The 25,493-nt window shown below is 40.0% G+C and overlaps 1 protein-coding gene across 8 annotated transcripts in view; it reads right to left on the bottom strand.

The window, feature by feature from the left end:
• Positions 1-364: 364 nt before the first annotated feature.
• Positions 365-25,493, bottom strand: part of LOC118894686 (LIM domain containing preferred translocation partner in lipoma) — a 697,996-nt gene continuing 672,867 nt past the window's right edge. For all 8 annotated transcript variants that reach the window (XM_036851114.1, XM_036851111.1, XM_036851112.1 and 5 more), the window contains 3 exons: positions 21,197-21,375; positions 15,481-15,601; positions 365-13,890 (listed from right to left, as the gene is read on the bottom strand). In XM_036851114.1, coding sequence (XP_036707009.1) covers positions 13,762-13,890; positions 15,481-15,601; positions 21,197-21,375 — 429 coding nt within the window. In that variant the 3' untranslated portion in view covers positions 365-13,761. The remainder of the gene's footprint in view (positions 13,891-15,480; positions 15,602-21,196; positions 21,376-25,493) is intronic.

The following is a 25,493-nucleotide window of genomic DNA, read 5'->3' as shown; positions in this document are numbered from 1 at the left end:
TGTCCAGACCCTGTCCTGTTGCCACACCTGGGTAAGAATCCAACTTCCTAGGCTGAGCTGCTGCTCCGTCGACAATATCTACAGTTATAATGTCAGTGACAGAACCATGGAAACAAAAGCCATTAAATAACATGGGCTACTATTTTTAGGAGTCAAAGTAAAGATGCTCTAAGGATCTGGCAAGGGCCTTTGGCCCCCTGAGCCTCCAATTCTCAGAGCCAAGACTTTTCTTTAGTTTTCACTGATGTTAGCCTGAGAGATAAAAGGAGAAGCAATGTGCTGACATTCTAAGCTCACCAGTGCTTAGTTTATAAAACACACATATGACACATATCCTAATACAGACCCTGCCTCATTAATTCCCTTAAACAATTTTTTTCCTGACTAAATGTTCCAATTCCATAAAGCATAATATATTCCCTTGAAGTAGATACAGGAAACCTCAGCAATATGCCACCACCCAGTAGGATAAAAATATAAAGTGGCTGTATCAGCAAGGAATGCTCAGGGAATGTGCTTGCAGCCTGTTTCACGGTGCCACTTGGGAGGGGATATTGGAAACGAGGGACTTTCATTTGGCAAGGTTTCCTTATCTTAGCACCTACTCCTTTCAATGGTATGTTTTTGAAGGCTGCACGGTATGACTCTGGGTACCGTGTGTACATACATATGTAGGAATAACGTCTATGTTTCTCAGAATAGGCACTTTTTTGAAGGCAGTAAATCTAAAAGTAAAGTTAATAGAGCCTATATTTAGTGCTCATCTTCTCACTTTGCTGATGTGTATGCTGAACAGAAGATCACAGATTTGAGTCAGTCTCGCAAAGAGGCCGGAGTCGGCAAATGGCTATATTCAGAGCTGGGGAAGTCTTGCCAACTCAACTGTAGCTGTTAAAAGGCAGACTTGGAGAAGGTGCAATCGTTTTTCTCAAAGGTGACAGCACAGAAGGAGAAAAGCCTGTGACAAAGCCATGAAATAAAAGCTGGTGTGTACGGCTCAGAGAAAATTACTATCCTCCAGCTCTGTATCTTCATGTCACGTCTACTTCATGGCACAGATCTGCAACCCGAAAGTTCTTTGTTTTCCCTTCCTTTTTTGGGGGGTGCATCTCATAACTGCACATATTCCCAGTAGAGAAAGAGACAGCCCCATATCTGTTTAACTAATGATAAAGAATGATAAAGGTGAAGTTTAAAAGGCAAAACAAAACAAAAAAAGTAATTAATTGCATAGATAACAAGGCAAAAGTTCAATACTGCATCCTGCTGTTAAAAGTTTTGCATTTAGTTTAAATTTTCGCTGAAGGCACATTAAATCACATAATTTTATTCATGCTAAATAATCAGACAATCGATGCCATCTTTAATTCCATTTGCTTTTTCATATGTTTCCTGAAAATTAATGAAGACTACTTCAGATTTTTTGGGGGGGGAAATATTCTGACTTTTTGTTTAATAAGAAATAATTCTTGGATAATTTGCTCATCAGCTTTCCCAAGAGAAAAAATGGGCACTAAAAGGAAGAAAGTCATTTAAAAATGATTTTGCAACTAGTTAATTAGAAGCTAATGGTGGGTGACAAGATTTAGTTTCCAGGGTCCTAAATCTCTTTCATCAAGGATACACCTCAGTTCAGGTATTTCAGTTAAGTAAGAAGGCTGGCACGGTTTATCCCAGTTTCAACTTGCTACCCAGTGAGGAAGGTCCAAGGCACTTTAACACTTTTTGGCAATTTCGCCCTGATATGTTAATGTAATGACATTCATCTAAAAACTAAGCAGAAGGCATATAGGGTTAGTAAAATGCAAACACTGCCCAAATATCAACTCACCTTTTACTGTTTGAAAGTTAAAATACGAGGCCATTCCTATTGTTGGCATTTAAATGATAAAATCCCTTTTCCTCTCAAAGTCTGTGTTTGAAGGAATGAAGCATGTTGGCAGATACATCATAACCTGGCTAAGCTATTCGCCTACTTCTGGTTTATAATTACTAAGTGATCATCAACTGTCACCCAAAGAGAAAGAGAGATGAAAAGAAACTGGATTTTTTTCCTTTATATTTGTCTCCCAAGAAAGAAGAAAAATGGAGACATATATCCAGGAAAAGCTAGCTCTCCCCCTTGTGCACTTTCTAAACTAGCTCAGAAATGGAGTGAAATAATTTGGTGAGGGAAGACATTCAGGCTTTAATATGTACTCCCTCGTGATAGGGGAAAAGGAGTCAAAAAAACAACTCATTCTTATGCCTCGGTAGGAAGCAAAGCAGGCATCGTACAAGGTGGCAACACAAATGCATCAAATAATAATCGCCCAAGAATAGTTCTTACCCTTTTCCCAACAGGTAGAAATATAAAGAGAGCCTCAAGCTGCAGAGATAAATACCTTAGTCTCCACCCTCACCTCAAATTGCTTTGGCATATTTTAAGAGATAAATGGATGCGTACAAAATTTAAATAGCTTTTTCTTTTCTTTTTTGGCAGTCACTAAAATGGGTCAGGTCTAGGAATTATTAGTTTCTTGGCCCGAAAAATCCAAGTGTTTTAAAAGAAGATTTCCTTTTTGAAGGATCAGCCTTCTTGGAAGATGTCTGCGTGTGTGTGTGTGTGAGAGAGAGTGTGCCTGTGTGCAAGCACGTGCATGGATGAGCGTTTTGAAGACAACACAATTGTATTTTCCCTAAGTATGGGGGGTAATATTGTGTACAGTGGAGGAAGAAAAAAATACATTCATAATTTCCTTTACATTATGTAAAGATAAACCAGAGTTTGTGGCTCCCTTGATTTTTTTAAAGGGCTGCTTTTTCATATGCACAGCTTCACTGTCCTTTTATTCCCTCTAATAAGACAGCACCATTTCTACCCAAGTGAGTCTCGGCTCAGGCGTACTCACCCAGATAATTCTGAAAAGTTCTCAGTAGCTTCTGCTACCCACTCCTGTAGTGAGGGTTATGCCTGTTATTCTACGAGAAATCATTTTCCACTCTATCAGTCATCACATTAATCAAACCGCACAGCAAGATCAGCCACCTTTCCAGTGTCTAAATGTTGCCGTCTCAGCCAAGGAGACTCGTCTGCTGGCCCCGCCGGCCCCGCATGTATTTCCCAGGTGTGAAGACCGGAAAGGGGTGAGAGGCCATTTGTTATTTAACTTGGCCCTCATTAATCCCAGGGAATTCAGCAGAGGGATGATGAGACCAGCTTGATGGATGGCAGACTCTAGGGAGGGAAAATGCCTAGAAAGCTTATTAGATAAGCTCATTTTAAAGGTTCCCTGCAGTAGATTTAACTCAGATGAAGAAAGATATTTTTCAATCAGTGAACAGATTTTAACTTAAAGCCAAACAACTATAATGAGAAATGGGAGGAACTAAAAACCCAAGAGCACACATCAAAAGGCACAGCTTCCCGAGGGATGCAGCTCAAGAGAAGGCATGCCCAGTTGCTGAAATGCCACGTACAGCAGGTTCTAGAATATACACGCAGGCTTCCAAGTAAGTATGCTGGAAACAACATAGTACCAAACGCCTCATGATAAGTACACACAAATCACAAAACGACCACAGCTGGGTAAGCCCAGGCTATCAAATAGCAAAAGCCAAGTCGCAGAACGGCAGTCAATCCCATAGCATTTGTTCACAGACATTTCAAGGTCAAGGTCGGTTGGCTGGCTCGGAAATGCCTGATGCTGTGACATACACTTGGTGGGCCTCGATAAATGTGAACTGAGAGAAGAATATGCATTGTTTACCTACAGCAGTTCCTGCCTCTGTGGGGTGTAAATCGTAGCCCACAGGAGAATCGTCCTAAGGGTCAAGTCACTTCTGCACGCCACTGGATTCTAAATGACATGGTCTTGGTTGATAAATGGAACCTCACAGTTCCAGAGAGTTTTTCAGTTAATGTAAAGTAAACCACGGTCTCTGGGGAAATTTGCTGCAGTGTACTTCAGTGCCACAGTGCTTGTTCTTAGCGGTGGCCTTTCCTCACCGGCTCCATCACACTGCCAATCAGAATACCTAGTAGTTTCCCACAAGATGACACAGAAAATGCATGCAAGCTCTAAATGACCTCAAACACCACAGTACACACATGGCTCTGCCACCTGATAGCTGAGTAACCTATGTGAATTTCCTTGGATGCCCTCAAACTGGGGGCACGGTGGTCTGTGAGAAGCATACAGCATGCTCTGAGGTATTTTGTGCCCTGAGAGCGGCCACTGGAGAGAGCACTGCACTTGCAAGACCTGGGTATGTCCCCAAATCTACCACTTACCAGCTCTATCGCTTTTGGCAAGTCACTTAACGGTGCTGAGCCTCAGCTTTCTCTTCTAGGATAGGGCTATTAATAACCTTCCTCCCAGGGCTGTTTTATGTGTGAAAGCAGTTTGTAAGCTCTCTTAGGAATTATTATTTCAGAGCTCAGAAAGCCACCTCCAAGTCCTGCCCAGGAGCCTGATGACAGGTTCTGCCGATAGGACTCTGGAATTTAAGGCTGGGGTGGAAGGGCTGAAAGCCTTGTCCTCCCAGAGACCAAGGAATGGTATTGACACTAAATAGTAACTCGGGACAATACGCAAAGAAGGTACACATTTCTATGTAAAACCATGACATAATGTAACCTCCTTCCTTTCGCACAGGACAACTGGCCAGAGGTGATGCATTTCAATAGAACCAGTATTTTCTGCTTTTGACATTTTCCTTGTTAGAAGTGGAGACCATACGCTGACATTTCCCAACATTTTAAGGTCAGTATCAGCAGAATGAATAACAGGAGAGGGTTTCATGGGTTAGTTACTGGGGGAAGGCATGAAGCTGTGTAACAACGGTCAGAACAGTTTGTCTTTTGAATAAGAAAGCAAAAACAGCAACCCCAAACTCATACTCTAAAACCTAACCCTTAGAAAACCCGTCAGACGACTGTTTTTAAGGATGTTTAAAGGTTTTCATAATCTTCAGCTAAAAAAAAAATCAAAGTTTATTTTTTGTAAGGTAATGTGTTGCCGAAAGCAAAATATATTTGGAAGGAAAACAGAGGGAGGGAGCGACATTTTATTATGTACTAAAGATAAATTTTGTGTGGCACCAAGGAGCACCTAAACCCCAAAGGCTGGTTCTGGGAGCTTGGAACAAAGCATGATGGAGGAAATGGAAGGGCTTATGAAGTAATGAGCTCCTTGATGCAGGTGATGCTTAAGCAGAGTCTGGATTATGACTTAGCAAGAAATCTATAAGGGAATTTTAACACCAAGTGGAATAGATGAATGTGGAGTCCTTTCCAATTGTGGACCTAGAAGTAATAGGAAAATAGAGGTGTCCTGCTCATTGCCTTGTGGGCTCAAAAGATACGGGTGTTTGGTGCAAGAGTGGATTACAGAACTATGAGCCAATGCAAATGTACATTTTGTATGTTATCAAAAAAGATTCCTGTTGATACTGTATGGGTTGGATTATAATTTGACAACTTATCCCATCTTACATTTACATAGAGATGAAAAAGCAAATTGAATCAATCTTGCTCTACGCTTTTCCCTTCTCACTGACCTTGAATATCTGGAAGCGTTTTCTCCTGTGAAGGACATTCCAGAATCTGTGATACTTAAAGCAGAAGGTCTTCTCTGAACGTAACCTATGCTTTCCTTTTGTTTCTGGTGCCATCAGTATTCTTCTCTAAACTTCTAAATCAAGCCAATGAACCAAGATTCCTTAACAAAGTTCACTCTTCCACGAAGCCTTACTGATACCACTGGGGAGAATTACTTTTCCTGAAGCTATATTCCTTCCTATGGAGTGCAGACTGAACCTATTTGATTTTACTGCAGTTAGCTTCAATCAAAGTTACTTAGGGGCTGATTCTCTTAAAGTGATTATTACATTGAGGAGATGAGTAAGGGGTAAAGATGTTAGAAAGACAAAAGTATAGAGAAAACATGGACTCCTAAGGGTAGTTCTTAACTAATCAAGTAGAGAAGCTGCTCACTTGGTCTAGAGTGCAACATCTATAGGTACTAACATTTGAGCCCAGAAGAATGAAAGCAAATCTCAAAACCCAACCAGCCAGAAATATTTATGTGGAACCTATAAAGAGCCCAGGACTCTTTTTGTGTATTCAGTATGGGAACATGGACAAGAAATGTCTTATTCTTGAGGAGACAAGAACAAAGGGAAAGGGTTGAAGAGAATTTATGAACATTGACCAAGAAGTGGCAGTCTTATGGATGACATATATACTAACTAGCTCACTTCCTCTTTTGCCTTTTTGGTAACAACAAAAACAGTAAAGGACATAGTGTAAGAGGACTGTTTTGCACACATGGGAGATCTATCCTCATCAAGCTTTCACTCTCCTGGGTCTGAGTCCTTGGGGGAAGTTTCCACATCGAATATCAGTTTCCTTTGGATGATTCCAATTCCACTTACTTTCAACCCTGAAGAAAGTGTTTTTACCTAGCCTGACCCAAAGTGCTGGCTACATTTCACCAAGTGGACTGAAACAAAATTAGAAAATACTGTTGGGTCCAACTGTTCAAAGGAGAAGCAAGAGGGTGATTGGACTTGATACCATGTCAATCAATGAGGAAAAGTTGAAAGAGTTAGTGATATCTGACCTAGAGGCAATGATTTAGATGTTACACATTAGACTTCTTGTGCATAGCTCCAGAGCCAGAGTTTTGTTTAACACGGAAGAACTTTTGTAGAAAAAAGCTGCCCCAGTGGTAGAAGGGACTGCCATGAATACTACTACATACTAGCCAGCTCTAAGAAGATGTGAAATGGAGACTTGTCAGGAAAATAATGGGAGATTCAGATCCTTAAAGGACACATGATTTGTCTAGGAATAGCACTGGGGCTTGGGGTCAGCTATAGCCCTCTACACTGGTGTAGAACACAAGATGACATAATGAAACCTGTCTCAGTCTTGGTAGATCATTCTGTTCCTGGGGTTGAACACTGAATTTAGAAGCTATGTTCAGTACCAAGTTGATTGCATTTGTGGGTCATTTAATAAGACTTCTATTTGGGCCTATTAGGTAAATGTCTAACAGAGTTAGATGAATGATGTTTTCTCTTGCCCATAAGTGAATAAGTATCCTGGAAAAAGTAGCAAGCACACAGTAGGGAAGGATTAATGTAACCATCTTAAAGTATTACAAAAGAATTAGCTATGGTTTCCCTCATCTTTCTAGTATACATAACATTTTGCTTGTAGAATCCTACAAAATCTGTGCTTATAACAAGGGCTAGGATAAGAGATATTTATTCGTGTGGTTAGAAACTGCTGTAAATTAAGTAACAATCAGGAATAAAGAGCGAAGATTTTAGTAATTTTTTTTTTTGTAACTTCACGGGAGAAAAGTCAATGAGTTTAATAAAATGCATCTTCCACACAACTTCCCACAAAATAAGCCACACGCATGTTGGATAACAAAATTATAGAGTCTACAACTTTTTGCACAGGGTCCAGGAAAATAAAAGAGGTAAAGGAGTGTCTTTCCTTTCTATATTGAAGGAAAAATATGCCATTTTATATTTCTTCTTTGAACTTAGTAAGCTAAAGTTAGTTTTCTGTGCTTGTAACTAAAAAGGAGAAAAGCAGTACAAATCAATTCTAGTATAGCTGTTTAGGCAGGGCATTACAGAAAGGGGATGACTGGATTTGAACAAGAGACCCGCAGACCAAAACAACCCCTGCCTACTGTGCTCACCAAGTAAGTACATCGGAAGGGATGAAATATTGAATGTGTGAAAATAGAAACCTCTAACCTTCAGAGATGCTTAGGGTGTAGTACAGCTTAACTAAGACTAAGTAAGAATATGCATTGCCATCTGTCACAAAGAGAACGAGCTATGGCCCTCTCACAGAGGGATGAAATGACATGTATTACAAAAGTCTTGTGTAGTTATGGCCATGCCATGGGGCTGAGAAGCAGCTCCCATTTTAATTCTCTTCTGACAAGGGAAAAATACATTGTTAGCCATAGTGATTTTTAAACACCTCATAAACTTGGAAATATAAATATTTTACTTGTTTAAAAAACTACAATTGCCAATCCTTAAAACCCCTATGAAAATTCTGAGTTACACGGTACAAGAATCTTATTGTTTAAATTGTGACCTGCCCCTTCTCTCAAATTCCTCCTTCCCCGCCAAATCCCTCTCTTCTTGGAGACAGGTAAAAAAAAAAAAAACCCAAAAAAACCAAAAAAACCCCCCCAATAACCTCTGCCTGTTTATCAAAACAACACATTCACTGAGACCATCATTAATTCTCGGCAAATTCATTTGTGTATTAATTATGTATGTATTAGTTATGCTTTTACTTTCCTCATATGTGACCCTCCTAAAAATGGAAATCAAGGTCAACCTGTAGAAAACAGAAGTAAGGGCAGAAAACAAAAATAGAAATACAGTCCTAGAATTATAAGCTTTTTCTAAACAAATTTATAAAAAGTGGACACAGAAGGCATGTTTTGATCGGTATTAGCCAGAGTTCAAAAGAATCTCTGACTCATTTTAAGACAGTATGTTTTACTGAAAGACCCAGATTGTTCTTCTCAGGTTGCTTTTTATAAACAGACTACAGGTCTGTAATCTGCGCTTCAGGAAAAACTCTGTTGCTGACCTACTCCCTGCAAAATACTGTGATTCAAGTATTAGGGTTTAATATTATTGTCATGGGAAAAATGCTGATATGTTTAAAAATTCCAGAAGGATAATAGCTTTCCCCTGCCATAAGGAAAACTCTCAAGTTTCACTGATCTAAAATAACATGCCACCACTTAAAAATATGATTGTTTTGTTGGTCAAAATGCTTTGGATTAAAAAAAAAATCTCAACCTAGTCTTAGAAAGATCACTTTGCCTATAGCTGAGAAAAGTAGGCCAGTCATAAAGGAATTTGCCAAGAACTCTGTGATCTGAGTCCCTGATGAAAACTCATTAAAATAAAACTGAAAGACTCTATTATCTCACCTCACTTTATGAATAAACACAATCTGGAAAAATAGGTACTTTTAAAGAAAGAATTTATGGATGACACATATATTTTGCAGTACAATTCTTCCCTTAATATGATCATAATTCCATAAGGATTGTAATGCATTGATTTAACTTATTTATGAAAAGTCCAAGCACGATAACATTAATGAGTAGGAATGGGAAGGAATAAGAAGGGAGACAAGGGGCGGGGGAGAGAGAGAGAGAGGAAGAACTCTCACCACGCCACACAGCTTTAATCAGATCACTTTTTAAAGGTTGAAATAATAAGTGAACAAAACAACAGCTTCATGAGAAAAGTTATCTGTCAAGGAAATAACTTGACCTGAAATGTTCATGACTGCACCATAATAATGACTCAGAACCAAGATCCTCAACTTGTTCTGTACACTATTAAATTAAAAAAAAACAACAAACAAAAAAATTGTGGCAGTTAAAAAAAAAGTGGACATGCTGAATAGGTGTTAAAGGCTCAAGTGGAAGTCTGTCTTCATTATCTAACTAAAATGAGAGTAAGACCACTAAGTAAGACCACCTAGTCACTAACAACACCCAAGACATCACCTTGTGGCATAAGAATGTTTACCTAATTTAGGAATCTGTAAGGTACTTCTAAGAGATGGCGAGAACAGAAATACTGTTAGAATACATTAAGATGAAGAGTTCAGATTTCTCTGGATTTCGACTTTTTGATGAGTATATCTTGGAGATTTGGGGATGGTTATTTAAGTGACAGACTCTTCAGTGGAGCATTCATAGTAGTGTAAAGATTCTTTAAAAATAAGGCACAAGTACATGTTGCTCTCTGATTGTCTCCCATGAAAGTGCACCAAAAGAGCGATTTCAGGAAATGAACTTGAGGCACATTTTGCAGAGGTATATCTTTTCCAGCCTCCTGGTTTCCCACAGATGGCTAAAGCACGGTATGGAACATGCTGTCATATTTCATTCATAACACACATGTACTGTAGCTCTAGGCAACAGATGGACAATCGCTTGTTTAAACTACAAATGTGAAATACTAAGGTAGAATAGCAATATTTCTAGAAATGTATATGGAAAAAAAGCCTTTCCAAGCCAAGAGGAATGGTGAGAGGCTGTGAGGTTACATCAGTGTTTCCCTGATCTCCCTGGCAGCTGCCATAACTTCCCCAACACCCTGCAAAACTTGATAATGGAGGGATCAAGGGGCAGCCGACACAGATTTGACAAGAGAAGCCCAAACCATATCAAATAGAAATAACACTGTTACTCCTGGCTGGTTCACATTAATAGGATTTTTACTAACTAGGAAAACTGTTGGAAGTTGTGTTTTCAGAGTCCTGTCTATATTCCATAAACCCTCTACTATAGCCCCATGGTAAAATGCTCTTTTTTTCCCCCTGGGACCCAAATATAAAACACTTGAGAGTTTTATATGCTTGAAACATCACAAACATCTCTGCAGAATCTTTCATAGTGAGAAAACAATTATAGTGTTGATATCTCCACTGTATTAATCAGCATACACTCAATGAAGTAATTTTGATCAGAGAAGTTGCTCTTACAGAAACAATTTGTTAATGAAAGAAAAAAGAACCCACTTCTTTGAGCTGCAGAGATGTTCAGGATCTCAAAGTCTTGATGCACTTTGCTGGGACACATGACTTATTTTTGAGTTTTAAAGGCCGATTTGTTTGCAGATGAGACTCCACACTGAGTCGCCATGAGCTGGAGATCCAGGCAATGGAGAAATCTAATTGTGAAACGGTCTGCAGAGCCCAAGACATAGTGGGTTTCTTTTTCCTTTTCCATGTCTCTCATGTTACATAAAATTACCAAATATTTGTGTTCTTGACAATTTTTTTTAAAGCCAGCGTATTTTTAGTATATTTTTACAAACTTTCTCTTATAGACTCTATGATTCTCTTCTATTATTTATGTATTTAAATGATTAACAATCAAGACAATATATCAAAAGACAGTAGAATTATAATCCTTAAGGTACTAGATCCTTATATCTCTGTTATAGGCAAAATTTCATGTAGCTAAAACAGTAAAAAGTGATTTGGCATTGCTGACACCAAATGATTAATAGAAGATAAGAAAGCAATATAAATCATATATTTAAGAAATCCTGAAATAAAATATTTTAGGATCCTTTCCTTATTATACCTTGTGAAAGAAAAAAAAATCTAAATCTAAATAGTCTATATATGTAGGTGTGCACATTCATTATTAAAAAAGTATGATAAGTCTATATTAAAAAGACATTTACTTTAAAAATCTTTGGTAAAGATACTCTGAGGTTATGTGATAAAAATGCACTATAAAGATTGTAAGCAAGCAGTATTCTGGCAATGTCACAGCGAGGGGCCTGTGAAAGCATTTTTTTATAACTCTCTTTTTTTTTTTTTTTTGCATGTAAACATTCAGTTACATAAGGACTTAAATGTAACAAACAAGTAGAATGTTATTGCATTTTTATAGTATAAATATTTCATAAATTCTCCCCCCTTTGGCAAAATTCATACTAATAGGACTGCACTTCAAGAGATAAAATCTCTCTCTCAATAAACTGGGCTCTTTGCTTTAGACCAAAAGACAATTTCCCCCCAAGTATTTCATAGAAAACAAGTTACTGAAACAATTCAAGCAGATTATATTATTATATTATCATTATCACCTCAATTGTCTGATAGTCAGTATTCTTTGAGATCATCTGCATGGTCTGACCTTTCATTTGGAAGACAGAAATTCAGAGATACAGTTGCCATTGTATCCTAAAATTCACATGCTGCCCGAAGTGGACCCCTTGTATTTCACATTATGAGAAATGTGAGATCAAGGAAAAGGGCAGCAAGGTAAGGAAAGGACAGTGGTCAAAGGACCCTTTGAAAAGCTGTAACTGTGGTGGTTCTAAAACAAAACCGTTTGGTGACCAAAGCAAATGAGCCACAGATTAACTCAGAAGAGCTATAAGCTTAAGAATTTCTTACAGAAAAAAAAATCAACCACCTTTATGATTGATTATTCCTACTAAAGTAAAATAAATTTAATTGGGACCCTTGAGGCCTGGGTTGCAATTCAAAACATGCACAAACAATTTTTCATTTCTGAGTGTTAAAATTAAAAATTAAAAACAAAAGTCAGACTAGAAAACTTTATCACTTTCTAATCAGGAAAAAAATATCTGTGGAATCAGGGAAGGGTATACAGGGGAATGTAACTATATTTGTTATATTTGATTTCTTAAACTGGGTGGCACAGAGATTCATTATATTATTATTTATACTTTTGTGTATATTTAAAATACTTCATAATTTAAAAGTATATACTTGTGGAAAATTTGAAGAAAGCTTTAACTAATCTTAATCCAAAATACTTAATTAGTTTACAAAACGGTAACCTGCTACTAAGAGAAGTGTCCTTCCTTAAAAGAAACGTGTTAAAATGCAATAAAGTAGATGCGGTTCTGGAGCTGGCAAGCAAGCATTTCCCTGCCCAATAAGAGTTTGAATAAAGATTCTAGGCAGAGACTCTGCATATTTTTAGCTCAAAAAGGCAATTTTTTTTCAGTGATTGTCTTTGAAAGTGTGGTGTAAATGTCACATCGATGATATGAAAATGTCTTCTGCAGTACGTAATTTGAGTTGCAGAAGGATTATAAGAATAATGAAACTGTGGTTTCACAATCTTTTCAAGCTTTCCTGTCTTTTTAAAGTAAACTACACAAAACTAACACAATTTTATGTGCCCTGATTTGCAACTGTCAGGCAAAAAGGACCTGGGCCTGGAAAAAAAAATTCTAAACTGCTCTTTATAGCTATTTTCCTCTAGAGAAAAAGTCAATTTTGGTAGTTGTGTTTGGATATTTTAAAAAAATGGCAATATTTCTGACATGAAAAGTGGAACAGTATTGGAAATGTTATATTCTAGAGAAAACCAAGTTTGTCCATATTATTATGTCCAGGTAGCATGGAAAAGGAAAGTCTTAAGATAACATTTTGGGGTAATAATGAGTTTTTCAAATATCACCCCAAAATGCTTTATCCAGCATACCCTATCCGTAATTTCTTTAGAAAAATATTGAAGTTTGGTTCTCTCTCACCAGTATCTGTTTTCAAATGAGTCCCAAACACTGGTCATTATAGATTTTGAATTAGGATGGTTGCAAATTCGATGTGGGCTTCTTTTAACCTATGTAATTTACAGCTTAAATTCTTTATAGCCTGACATATAATTGTGCATTTTTTTTCCCCAAGGGACACGACTAGTTTAGAGCAACAGAAAGATCTATTTTTCAATACACAGAAAAAGAATGGCTATCTTTTATGCTCACTGGCAATGTGGAAGCGATAGGATGGAGCCTTCAAGCCTAAAAGCACCTGTGAGTTGGCAGACTCACCCAGGAAAAACTGTGTGACAGCAAATACCACACTAAAAAAAGCCATTCAACCAGATGAAAAGTGAGACAAACATAGGGATTAAAAGTTAAAGGAATGCAGAAGTGAATGGGATGGAGTATAATCCGTGCAAAAATGTGCAAGTCCTTGGGAACAAAGGCCCATCAAGGTCCTACATGATTAAATGTGAAATGTGTATTTGGTAAGAACTTTAAAAAATCTCACACTCTATGTGTTTCTAAAGAAAGGTTAGTAGTGGATGAAGTAGAGACCATCCCATAGCTTGACTGCCTTTCCTCTCTTTTTCTATTTCGCTTCTTATATTTTTCTTGTGTTTCATCCTTCTCAGGGCCACCGACTAACCGCTAAATAGGTGACTGGATTTAAAGGTCAGTGCTAGCCTTGGCGGTCAACACCCTGATGCGGGAAGAGTTGCAGGTCTTGCAGAGGATGTGTCCATCCAAAGGGTAGCAGCCTTGGTTGTCTCCTTCAGACAGGAGACCACCACAATCCTGGAAGAAGGAAGACAGATGGAAAGGCTATCAGTGAAAATGGAAACAAATTCCTTTGCTTTCCATTCAAGGCTTCCATAATGAGGCCAACTACTACCTTTCGTCTTCATACACCACCAACCCCTTCAAATCCTTCTGCAGGATATAACATGGTAGGTCTTGCATTAAGCTTAAGTAGAGACTGGGGACATCAGTATGAACAGAGTGAAATGACCCTCCTGAGATCACTTAATGGGAAATACAGGTCCAGGAAAAGAAGAACCTGAGGGTCTAGGCTCCCAGCTAGTAGTTTTGCTCCCCTCACCCAAACAACAAGAACAAGCACAAGAGAAAATAAAACAAGAAGAGATCCCGAATCATTAATTCATCTTTGCCATTTATCATTAATTTAAGGATCTCTCAAAAGTAATATACAGGTGCAGGGACAGAATCTCCTGGTAATTGCAGGGCAGAAGCTAAGTTGTAGAGTGACTCCTGCTAAGCAGAAAGGCCACCAACGGGCTCTACTTACTTATTCCAACTTTAGAAAGAAAATAAAATCTTAAGGTTTGGGGGCGGGGGCTGGAGGGAAATGACCTGCTGTACTTTCTTTTTTTTTTTTTAAATTAATTAATTAATTAATTTATTTTTATGGCTGTGTTGGGTCTTCGTTTCTGTGCGAGGGCTTTCTCTAGTTGCGGCAAGTGGGGGCCACTCTTCATCGCGGTGCGCGGGCCTCTCACTGTCGCGGCCTCTCTTGTTGCGGAGCACAGGCTCCAGATGCGCAGGCTCAGTAGTTGTGGCTCATGGGCCCAGCTGCTCCGTGGCATGTGGGATCTTCCCAGACCAGGGCTCGAACCCGTGTCCTCTGCATTGGCAGGCAGATTCTCAACCACTGCGCCACCAGGGAAGCCCCTGCTGTACTTTCTAAAGGATACAGCACGGAGGAGAGGACACTGCTGTTCCTCTTTAGTCATAAAACCTCGTGTAAAAGCTGCAAGTCTTTTATTCTCTTTGCTCATGGGAAGGCCAGAGAGAGGCATGTAGGGCCGAACAAAGCACACTGCATGAAACAGGTGGTCGTTACAGCTCAGGCGGTGAATGACCTGACTGCAGTCCTGGAGAGCAGGGGCCACCCCGCCAGCCCCGCCAGCCTGTGTCTTGGGAAAATCTCCTCGTGGGACTAGAAGAGCCAATCTCATGAGGATGTGGTAATAAAGAGGTTCACACTATCTCTCGCAGACAGCTAATGCTAACTGCTGCACTCGGAAGCGCTGCTAGAAAACAAGAAAAGTGTTTTCAAAGAGGGGCTCTGGGTAAGTCATAGGACAAGGACAAGAAAATGTTTTAAAATCATTCTCTGAATGTTTTTATACCTTTTCATACCCAGATTAGAGGAGAAAGACTTGCTGCCCTTTGCTGTATAAATGAAGACATGGCCCTTGGGCAAGAGGCTTCCCTTGTCACTTCCAGCCTGGATTACAGGCCTCTTGTAAAACACAAGTCCTATGAACACAGGCACTAGGGGCTCCCCCAGATTTAATCATTGCTATATATATGAAAATCTGGCTCTAGTGGGCCTGGCAGGGTGAGGGGGCGCTGACCACAGACCTCACACCGGTAGCAGTGAACGTGGAAATCGCGATCCAGAGCCACAATCCGGACGGTCTCTTCCTGGCCAGGGGCTGGCATGATAGGTTCCTTGCACACAGAACAGCGGGGGGCAAACTTCCTGAAAACGGAGAGATAGTTCTGGTTAGATACTGAGCATAGACACTGGCAAAAAGATGAGGCTTGGAGGTGAAAAGAAAAGGTGTAAACCAAGAGCCAGGACACCTGGTCTGCCGTCTTGTGTGACCTTGAGCAAGTCACTTTCCTTGAGTCTGCTTCCTCAGCTTAAAATAAGGGACTTACACTTGGTGACTGTTGAGGTCCTTCTAGATGATAAATATCATGATATTTGGTGAGGTAGGGGCGTGAGTGTGTGAACTGCTTCCGCATGAAGAGCTACCGTGGCGTGGGATTCACCTGTGGATAGATCGCAAACACAAACCCTGGGCTTGGGCAGGTCAGCCAGAGAGGCAAGGAGGCCCCTACTTGTTTCTGACTTCTGCTTCTAGACTTTTGTATGTGCTCCCCAGGCGCTACCCAAGTATCCTGAGGTTGGTAACTTTGCCTCATTCCCAATTATTAAGCCTCTTCTTTGAAATGTGTCTTGAATTCTAGGAATGAACACAAGAAACCTCAAATACGTATCTTTTCAAAGCAGCAGAGGTTAGTGAGTTTAAATACTCTTTATACCAAACTTCCTATGGCCAAATCTGCACTTCTTATATTTTGGTTGTGTTAAACTTTTGTTTAAAAAGAAAAAATTATAAAGCTGTCCAGTTCTCTATTCTTCAAAGGATTTTAGAACTTCCAAAGGGTATGTGTATATGAATTCCCCACCCAACACACACACACACACACACACACACATATATATACATACACACACATATCCATATGTTTTTGAGGTTAACTCTTGGTGAGGAATTTTAATATTTCCTAATCTCTTAATATTCCTTAATATGACCAATGGCCATAACATTTTTTTTTTCTCTTAACAGATTAATAGGCTGCAAATATAGGCTGTGCACCCATCTGTATCTTCTGGAAATTAGGTGTGGTATTTATGAAGGTGTGAAATGAGACGTGATTTGAAATGGAAATGGATAAGAACTGAAAAGACTAAAAAAGAAAAACTGAGCAACTCAGTTTTTTCATCGTAATGGTTTTAAGATTAATGATGTTAAAATTTATCTATTTGTAGAGACTTAAAAAGAAATAATGATAGTAATCTAACTCTTTGCAGAGCACTTTATGGTTGTCAAAGCATCTTTACATACATTATACTCTATATGTACATATTAATTTTCCTGGCAGCACCCAAAAGGCATCTGTATGGCTGCAATCTAAATAAATATGAATTAAGCAGCAGATCAATTGATTGCTATGAAAGAAAAATTTAGAGGATCATGGTACAATTGCGGCAGTAATCAGAGTTGTTATAATTGGTATTTTATGCAAGAAGTTCATACTCAGTGGCAAAAAAAATTGCTTTGGACTACTTGATTATTTTTGAATCTGGGTCATCAGTAGTGAAATAAGCAGCCTTCTGGAATCAGCTGCAAAATTTCCTTCCCCAAACCCACTGGGACTGTAAACTCTGTGAGGTCAGAAGTGTGTCTTGCCTATCACTTTATCTGTGAGTCTTCCCCAATGTCCCCAAGTAGGATTACTAACTCCTTGAGGATAAAATATCTTTCACTGAAATTGCCTATTTTAGCAGTAATTATCTGCATATCTTTGGAGACCTCAAAACTGTGAGCTTCCAAAGGACAGGATTTGCTCTATTTCTGAGTTTCTAGAAATAACTAGTGTGACTGGTGCAGAAGGTAGAAAGTCAGGCAATATCTAATGGAATGAAGTATTTGCCACATTTCGCATGAAAAGATGTTGCTTAGGCCTTTATGTTCAATCTCAAGGTTCCTCTTTGGAAAGGCACAGACTGTATTCTTGCTGAGTAATGATTTCCTCTTACCAATTGGCCTCATTTCTATGATGGGAAAAGGCAAAGTGAAGAGACAGGCAGTGGTTTCCACTGTCCCCACTGTGTTCCTTGGCCGGCATTTTGAGGATTGTTAAAAATCCCAGGTGGTCTATTTCAAGGCTCAGCTCACTAAGCAGACAATAACAATAAAATTAATTTGATAAAAACACTTCTGATGGTTAAAATTGTGTGCTTATTATTGTGCCAAGCCTTGTTAAGCACTCTATACACTTGGCCTTATTTTTTACTGATAGCAAACATTATTAAGAAATACTTTTATCATTTCTGCTTTACAGCCATGGGAGCCAAAGCTCAGAGAGGGATGATCTTAATCACTGAGTCCTGGCACATTTCTGGCAATCCACAAATGGATGCTGATTAAACAAATAAATGGATGCATGTAACATCCCTGATAAGAAAGCACAGATAGTGGAATAGAGACTCAACACAGTGAAAGGGTCAGTTAAATGAATCTGCTTTTCTGAGCTCACTGTCCTGGCACTGGGAATACAGAAATGAACTCAGACTCCAGCAATCACACTGGTGAGGGAGTTCTATATATTTCTGCATTTGTTCTATTAACATATATACATGTCCTACCATATTGCAAAAATGATTTAAGGGGGTTACTGTAAAATAGCGTGTGTGTGTGTGTGTGTGTGTATTCTTTATTACTTATCAGGCTATGTAAGGTGCTATCTATAGTGAATTTACAAAACTATGAAACATAGAGAAGGAGATATAAATTCAAACATGGGTTTAGGGAGCGTTTGAGATCAGAGGAGGATTCTTAGAGTAGATGATAATTGAGTTGGGCCTTGAAAGATGGCCATTTAGGTGAAATGGGAAAGTAAATCTGTGTGTGTGTGTGTGTGTGTGTGTTTTGGGGGTGAGGGTGCGATACAGGCAGTCTGCCAGGGAACTAGTTTGAGCAGTCATCTGAAATGACATATGGGACAGAGTTTCTGCCTAATAGGATGGAGGATTTGGGCCAACCCTGACTGATGGCAGTTATGGAGGGGATGGCCCACAAGCAAGGCTTTAAAAATAGCATTTCAGAAGCTTGTTACTCAGAGTGCAGTCCAAGACCACCTGGGACCTTGTCAGAAAGGCAGAATCTTAGGCACTCCCACCCCAGACCTCCTGAACTAAAATCTGCAATTTAACAAGATCGCTAGGTGACTTGTAAGCCCACTGAAGTTTGGGAAGCACCAGTTTAAAGGAAGGGTTTCTAAGCAGGAGAGATAAATTCCTTCTCCTGGGCCTCCTGCATCTCACCATAGCTTCTATTCGCAGGCTGTTCTCATTTCAGCCAAGCGGATCTTTCTTGAAAGCAGAGAGCCTTTCTTCACTCTGGGCCCTTTGTTATTGCCTGAGTTGTTCCTTCTGCCAAGAATCTCCATTTCCCATTTAGTACACTCTGCTTCCAGAAGCCTACTCAGATCCCAGGGCTGAGTAATATCCTCTGGGTCTGACAGCTCAGGCCCTTGCCTGTGCCTCACATCGTCACCTTTACAGTCTTTTCTGCCTGGTATCACACAGAATCTGCACTTATTCTCTCCCCTCGTCCTGGCAAGCTCCTTGCAGACAGGCGCTTCTCTCTACGTATTTCTACCTATGCACTTTCTCTCCTTTAGCACTAAGCACAGTAATTGGCACATAGAGGGCTCTTCATAGATGTGGTAGAACAGAATTGAAATACATCTCCCAAAAGCTCACAAATGGGAGACCTGTTCAGAATGATCAAGAATCTGCAGAAGGCGGCTATATTCCCCTCTCTGCAGCCCACTCTTCTTAGCCATGCAATGTCCATGGCTAAGACATGGCTAATGGGTTGGACTTGTAGCTGCTTTTTATTCCAGTCCTTTCAAGACTCAAAAACGGAGTTCTGTAAAATGTATCTTTTATTCTTCTTTGGGAAATGGAGAAAAGATCAAAAAGCTTCTCCCCCTGCATACCTGCCAATCATGCAGACAACATTATTTTTAATAATTTGTATTTTAACTGGCCACTGAATTAGTGGTGATGGGGAGCATTGGGGGTTTCAGATTCTTTTTCCCTTTCAGTTGCTCAAGTCTGCCTTCCTGGAGTGTTCAGACCCACACACATGTCACCAGTCACAAGTCTCTAATTATGCTCTCCACTCCTAGAAATGAAAGATAAATGGCATAGATATAAACTTACATTTGTCAGAATTGATTTCCTGTTTTAATTGAGGGGTGTAACATATCAGTCTTTTTCAGCAACAGAAACATGTGTGCTCTGATTATATCTATCAGTCTTTCTTGGATTAGGGTAAGTCTAAGAAAGGAGAGAAACAGTGACAGAAATACACTCCCCAATGGTATCTTTTCACTTCCCTTAAATAGATGCAGGGTTTTTTTCTTTTTTTTTTCATGTGTAATTAGAAGCTAAAAATATCAATAACGTGAAGTACAATTTATGCTGTGACTGCCCTTTCAAAGTGAGCCCTTTCTTGTCTAATTCAGGTCAAGAATTCCTGCCTCTGGGGTTTTTTTTGTTTTGTTTTTTTAAATTTATTCAGCCTCACATCTTTTGGTGAGGTTTTCACTTTCCCTGCTACTTGAAAAGTGGTCAGGAAATTCTTTTCTTAAAATATGAGTCTCAGGTCCCCAAACTGTTTGTGGCAAGTACCTCCCAGTTGTTGACAATCAACAGAGCGGTGAAAATTAACCCACAAGACTGCACATCTGGAGGCCATAGAACGGATACCCAAACTGGTGAGCCATATGAGCTTCACCTCTCTGAGAGCCTCAGACTGTTCTTAAAGCCACTGCGAAGCAAACATGAGCCAGAAACCTCCGTGTCTGCCATTTACAAACCACATCTATAGCTGTCATATGGTTCCTAGAAATATGCAACAAATGTGATCAACCAATTAACCAACCAACAAACTGGCCAAATAAGAATAAGCAAAATGCAAAGCTATACAATTTTCATGAAAACTCCAGCTATAGTAAAGAGGGATCTACAAATTAGAGAAGTGAGGAAGTGGTGACATAATTTTCCAGGCCCATCAGTTAAGTGGTCTTGACCTTAAGATTCTACTTTCTAATCGTCATCGAAAGATTAGAAAATATCCTGAGGAAGAGAAGACCTGGTGGGGGTAGAGCTTAGTGGAGGGTGTGAATATGCTGATAATGGCATAAAATAGCCTCCAAATATGTGAGAGGCTGCATTAGCAAGAGGGATTGAACTGTTCTCTGTGCCAGTCCCTCCCATAACCTCCTATATGCAGAGTGGCCAAGACGTAGAGGTCAGCTCTAGAGAGAACCCTAGGCTGTCTCAGATGGGAAGCTTCAAGACAGGGTCTGGTCTAATGACCAAACTGAGAAGCTCAGAGAAATTGGGCAATTTGTCCACTGTCACATATCTTGTTCATGTTTAGGCCAGGGAGAGCTACCCCAGGATCCTGCCTCTTTCCAGTACACATGTTCTGCGGCTAAGTCAACTTCCTCATAATTAGAGCTACACAAAGATGTGATGGATAAGCCCCAGGGAAGTCTTGAAGCAGAGGCCAGGCTGGAGGACCACATGGAGTACCTAATATCAATTCCTGCATTGGAGGAGGGGATAAATAACCTCTTTTTAACGTCCCACCAAATCCGGAGATCCTATAGCTCGGAGAGAGAAGAGTGTGAAGCCCAGATACAGGCAGTAAGAATAGACCCCAAGAGGACAATTAGGCTGCAGGAGGGAGAGTAGGTTGCCTACTTGTGGAAGTCTTCGATGCAGTGGATGAGGCCGCCAGCGTCCACGGTGAACGGGATCCCATCCAGGCTGCGGTGGCACATCACGCAGGTAAAGCAGTGAGGATGATAGGCCTTCCCAGTGGCTCGGAGAATCCGCTCCATGATGGGCTTGGAGCACACGCTGCACTGCTCCAGGGTGTTCTGAGGAGGAAAAGAAAAATGCCAACGTTAGGCTAAGACGTGAAGAGCTCCATTTATGTAGTAACTTACAGCATGACAAGCACTGTTACAGAACACATGGGCTCACGTGCTTATCACAGTATTTGGAAGAAGGCAGAGTGTATATCTTTATTTCAGAGAGAATGAAACACAGATGGATCAAGTGGCTTTTCTAAGGTCATGCAAGTTCTGGGTGGCAAATGTAGGATTTAGAACTCATGTTGTCTGACTTCTACTTGTGTTCCTTTCCAATACAGCAGGGGTAATAGCAAACTTTTCTGTAAAGGCCCATGTAGTAAATACTTCTAGCTTTGTTAGAGCAACTCAATTTTGCTGTAGTGGCAAGAAGGCAGCCATAGACAGTGTGTAAGTAAATGGGCATGACTGTGTTTCAATAAAACTTTAGTTACAAAAGCAGGCTGGATTTGGCCATGGCGATAGTTTTGACCCCTGAACTACACAATCCGGGATCTCCACTGGAAGAATACTTCTCTATTACTTCTAAAACTTGATTAGTCGTCAAAATCCTAGTGGGGTCACCAAGGACCTTAACATTTTAGAGTGGTCTTTCTGACAACCCAGACTCGCAGAGAGCATGCTGGTTGCAGAACCCAATCAGAGCTCAGCATAATCAATGAGGCTTTTGATCATTTAAAGCCTTGATTCAAACACCATCTCCACGCTTAGTGTTGTGAACTCTTGATGGAAATGTTGAACCTAGCGGGGTTCCAGTTTTGAGAAATGAATTAAGAAAGTCAATTTATTTGACTTTAAAAATATGCTCAGCTTTAAAAATAAATCCCCCCTCCCTTTAAAAGGGATACCATTTATTGAGTCAGGACTCAGAAAGATTGATACAATTAGCTGTTAACTTTCCATCCTTGCCTAGAATACCATGCTCTCTTACCAACAGCCATGTTTCACATGTAATGTGCTATATTTCAACTGAGAAGTCTGGACTGACTCAATGAGTTTACGATTTAGAATAAACCTGGGATGGGGATCTGATTAGAAACATGTGGAACTCGAAGGGATGTGGAAATCAAGGAGTAATTTCCCTCTTACCACTGGAAACTTTAAATGGGCATGAGGCAAGGCGTGCCTGTAGGTAGATAACTAGTGTGCTGATGACAACTACAGCAACAGTTTCTGACTGGCTTCTTGTTTCCATCTCTCTTCCTGTAACACTTGCCGATCCTCACAGTGACTTCCAGTTTCCTTTCTAAAACACACATGTGACCAAGCAGCTTTCTTGCTAGAAAAACTTATATGGCTCCACAATGTGAAAACAGCTCGTTCCTTACCTGACATGCAAACTCCCTTTTTAGGCTCAGATTCCCCTGATGTCTCAGACTGCTCACTTTTGTTCAAACCTACGAGAAACTTCCATATTTCTGTGCATTGGCTAATGCCTAGAAGGAATCACAATTTGCTATTTTGACCTTTCAAGGTACGGGTCAGAAGGCATCTCCCCAGTAAAGCCTTCCTCAATGCCTTCAGTTGGAATAAATTGCTTCTTTCTCTCCCCTTCCTGAGCACTTAATTCATGTTGCTTAAAGCACTTACAGTGTTCACTGTATTGAAGTTATTTGCATATATGTCTATTTCCTCTACTATACTGCAATTCTTTAAGGGCAGGGACTATGTCTTAAGAATGTATTTCTCTGTTCCATGCTTCACCTGGTATACTACCTGGAATAAAAAGAAACTCAGGATGAATATGTGCAAAAAGAATGAAGGAAGGAATATTGTTTACATCCCACTTTGGCATCACAGTGCTGGCCCGATTCCCCTAACTCTGGAATCCAGAGGACAGTAAATCCATCACCGTCCTCTCCTCCAAGTTGCGGTTGCTGGAGGTTCTGAAATTGCTTAGTATGCCTCTGGTCACAGTCTAAACTCATGGAAACTATTAACCTATTTTCCCCCCATTTTGAAGTGGTGAAATTAAAATAGCAGAAGAACATAAGATGAGAGTCTGGAGATGACGATGGTCTCGACAATGAAGGCCCTGGTTCTTTTCTACCCTGGTGATCTGAGCTAATGTGGCTGGAAACTGTCTTCCCAGGGTTTGTGTTTTGCTCTTCTGTGGGTTTTCACTTTTTTTTTTTTTTTTTTTTTTTTAAAGCCAACCCTGTAATGGAGTTGAACAAACGAGAAAATGCTTGACCAGAAAATATTTTTGTTTGCATTGAGGCTTGGCTGCAAGATTCAAGCCCATTTACTCAAAACCAGCAGCAGCATATAAGGTAGAGTCAGTTTCTGAGGAAAGACTTTATGGTCCATGTTTAAAGAACAGGTAATCTGAACATTTCTGCTACAAAGGAAGAACAGTGTAAAATATACCTAAAGTGAGACTATTGTAAAATGCCCCTAAATCAGAAAATAAAGGCTCCAAGAATGCATCTGACTAGAAGCTTGGACTAGCAAATTGTTGAGGAGGACATGTGAATCTTCCTGAGCCAGTTCTCTTTACTGTATTCTTCTCCTTTCAGTCTTCAACTGGCCCACTAGGACCCTTAGACATATCTGCTCCTAAAGAAAGGATAAAGACTCTTAAAATGCCTGGGAGGAGGGCTCTGGAGTTCCTCTAGTCCAGACCTCTGATTTCCCAGGTGAGAAAACAGACCTGGAAGACTGATACAGCTGGGACCTGAGTCATGGAGATGATTAGGGGCAGAGGATGGGTTGGTACCCCAGTTTCCTGCCTCCCAATAATTCAGATAGGTATCTAATGAATTCATTATGTAGCCATAGAGAGACAAAGTTGCTAGATGAAGAATATGAATTGTCCCTCTGGATTTGTCAACATCTACTGTATGACCTTAGGTAAATGATTTCTTCTCTCTAGACCTTGGTTTTCTCACCTGTAAAACAATGATTAATTCCAACTCTGCAATTTTGTTACTCCGTGATATATCAGTATTAACAGAAACAGGTAAAGGTCAATGTTTCCATTACTAGAGATATACTAAAAACAACTGGACAACCCTTCATCTGAGGCTTGAAACGAGGGTTCATGTGTGAGAAATCTGGACTATCTAAACTTTACTTTACCTTACCACTTGGAATTCCAGAAATCGCTAGTGGTAGAATTTTAAGCACGATAGAGAAAGATCTTTGTGTCTTTTTATAGAAGGTTATTTTAAAGCCAGACTAAAAGATACACTCTTTATATAAACATGAGGCTTTTCTAAAGTAGGTTAAAATGAAACGGTTAATAAATAAAATAGTATTTAAGAAAATAGAAAAAGAAATAACAAGTCTTCAAGCAAACAAGTGGAAGAAGGGTGTCTCTAAGTATATCTACTCAAATTACATCTTGTATGGGAAGCAGGGGTGCCAAATTTGACAGACGGGAATTAGGGAGGAAGAGGACACTCCAGCATAAGAACCTTCAAAATCAGTAGAGTGCTTCATGGACTGGCTCTGGACCCATCTCTACTGGGACCCCACCCATGGAGCCCACCTTCCAGCTGCCACACTGAGCTCTCTGCCACATCTTTAATAAGCTGTGTTCTTTTACAAACCCAGACTACCTCACATCCTTCTTTGTCTAGAGAAGACCTACTCATTCTTCAAAGTTAAGCTCAAACATTACCTCTTCTGAAAAACCTTTCGTAATTCTTCCTTTGTTATACTCCAAGCAAAATAAGTCACTTCTTCCACTCCCATAGGATTGTATGATGCTTCTATGACACCGAATATAATAATGTCCTTGATTTAAAGGTTTATGTCAACCTCCGTGACCAAACAGTGGCACCCTGCTCTCCCCGTATGGAGCTATAGTCATAGGTTGAGTTTGCTAGGAATCAGATTCTGAAACAGAGCTTTGCACTAAAGAAGTTATTGAAGAGTGGTTTTGAGCTCATGCCTGTGGGTGAGAACAGGAAGCATCTGGATAGAGGGAGGAATTGAACTATGGTTCAGTTATAACAAAGGCTTCTGATGGTTTCACGGAGAACTCTGGAGTTCGGATGGCTCTGCAGAATTGTCTTTCCTTGAAGCTAGGGGGTAGGGCTTTTATACCCCTACATCTGCCAGCCAATGGATACGGGCTGCTTGCAAGGAAGAAGAGAGGGACTCAGCTGTGAACCGTC

This window comes from Balaenoptera musculus, chromosome 4 (assembly GCF_009873245.2).
Source record: "Balaenoptera musculus isolate JJ_BM4_2016_0621 chromosome 4, mBalMus1.pri.v3, whole genome shotgun sequence".
In the NCBI taxonomy this organism is placed as follows: domain Eukaryota; kingdom Metazoa; phylum Chordata; class Mammalia; order Artiodactyla; family Balaenopteridae; genus Balaenoptera; species Balaenoptera musculus.
This window is presented reverse-complemented; position numbering and strand designations above follow the sequence as displayed.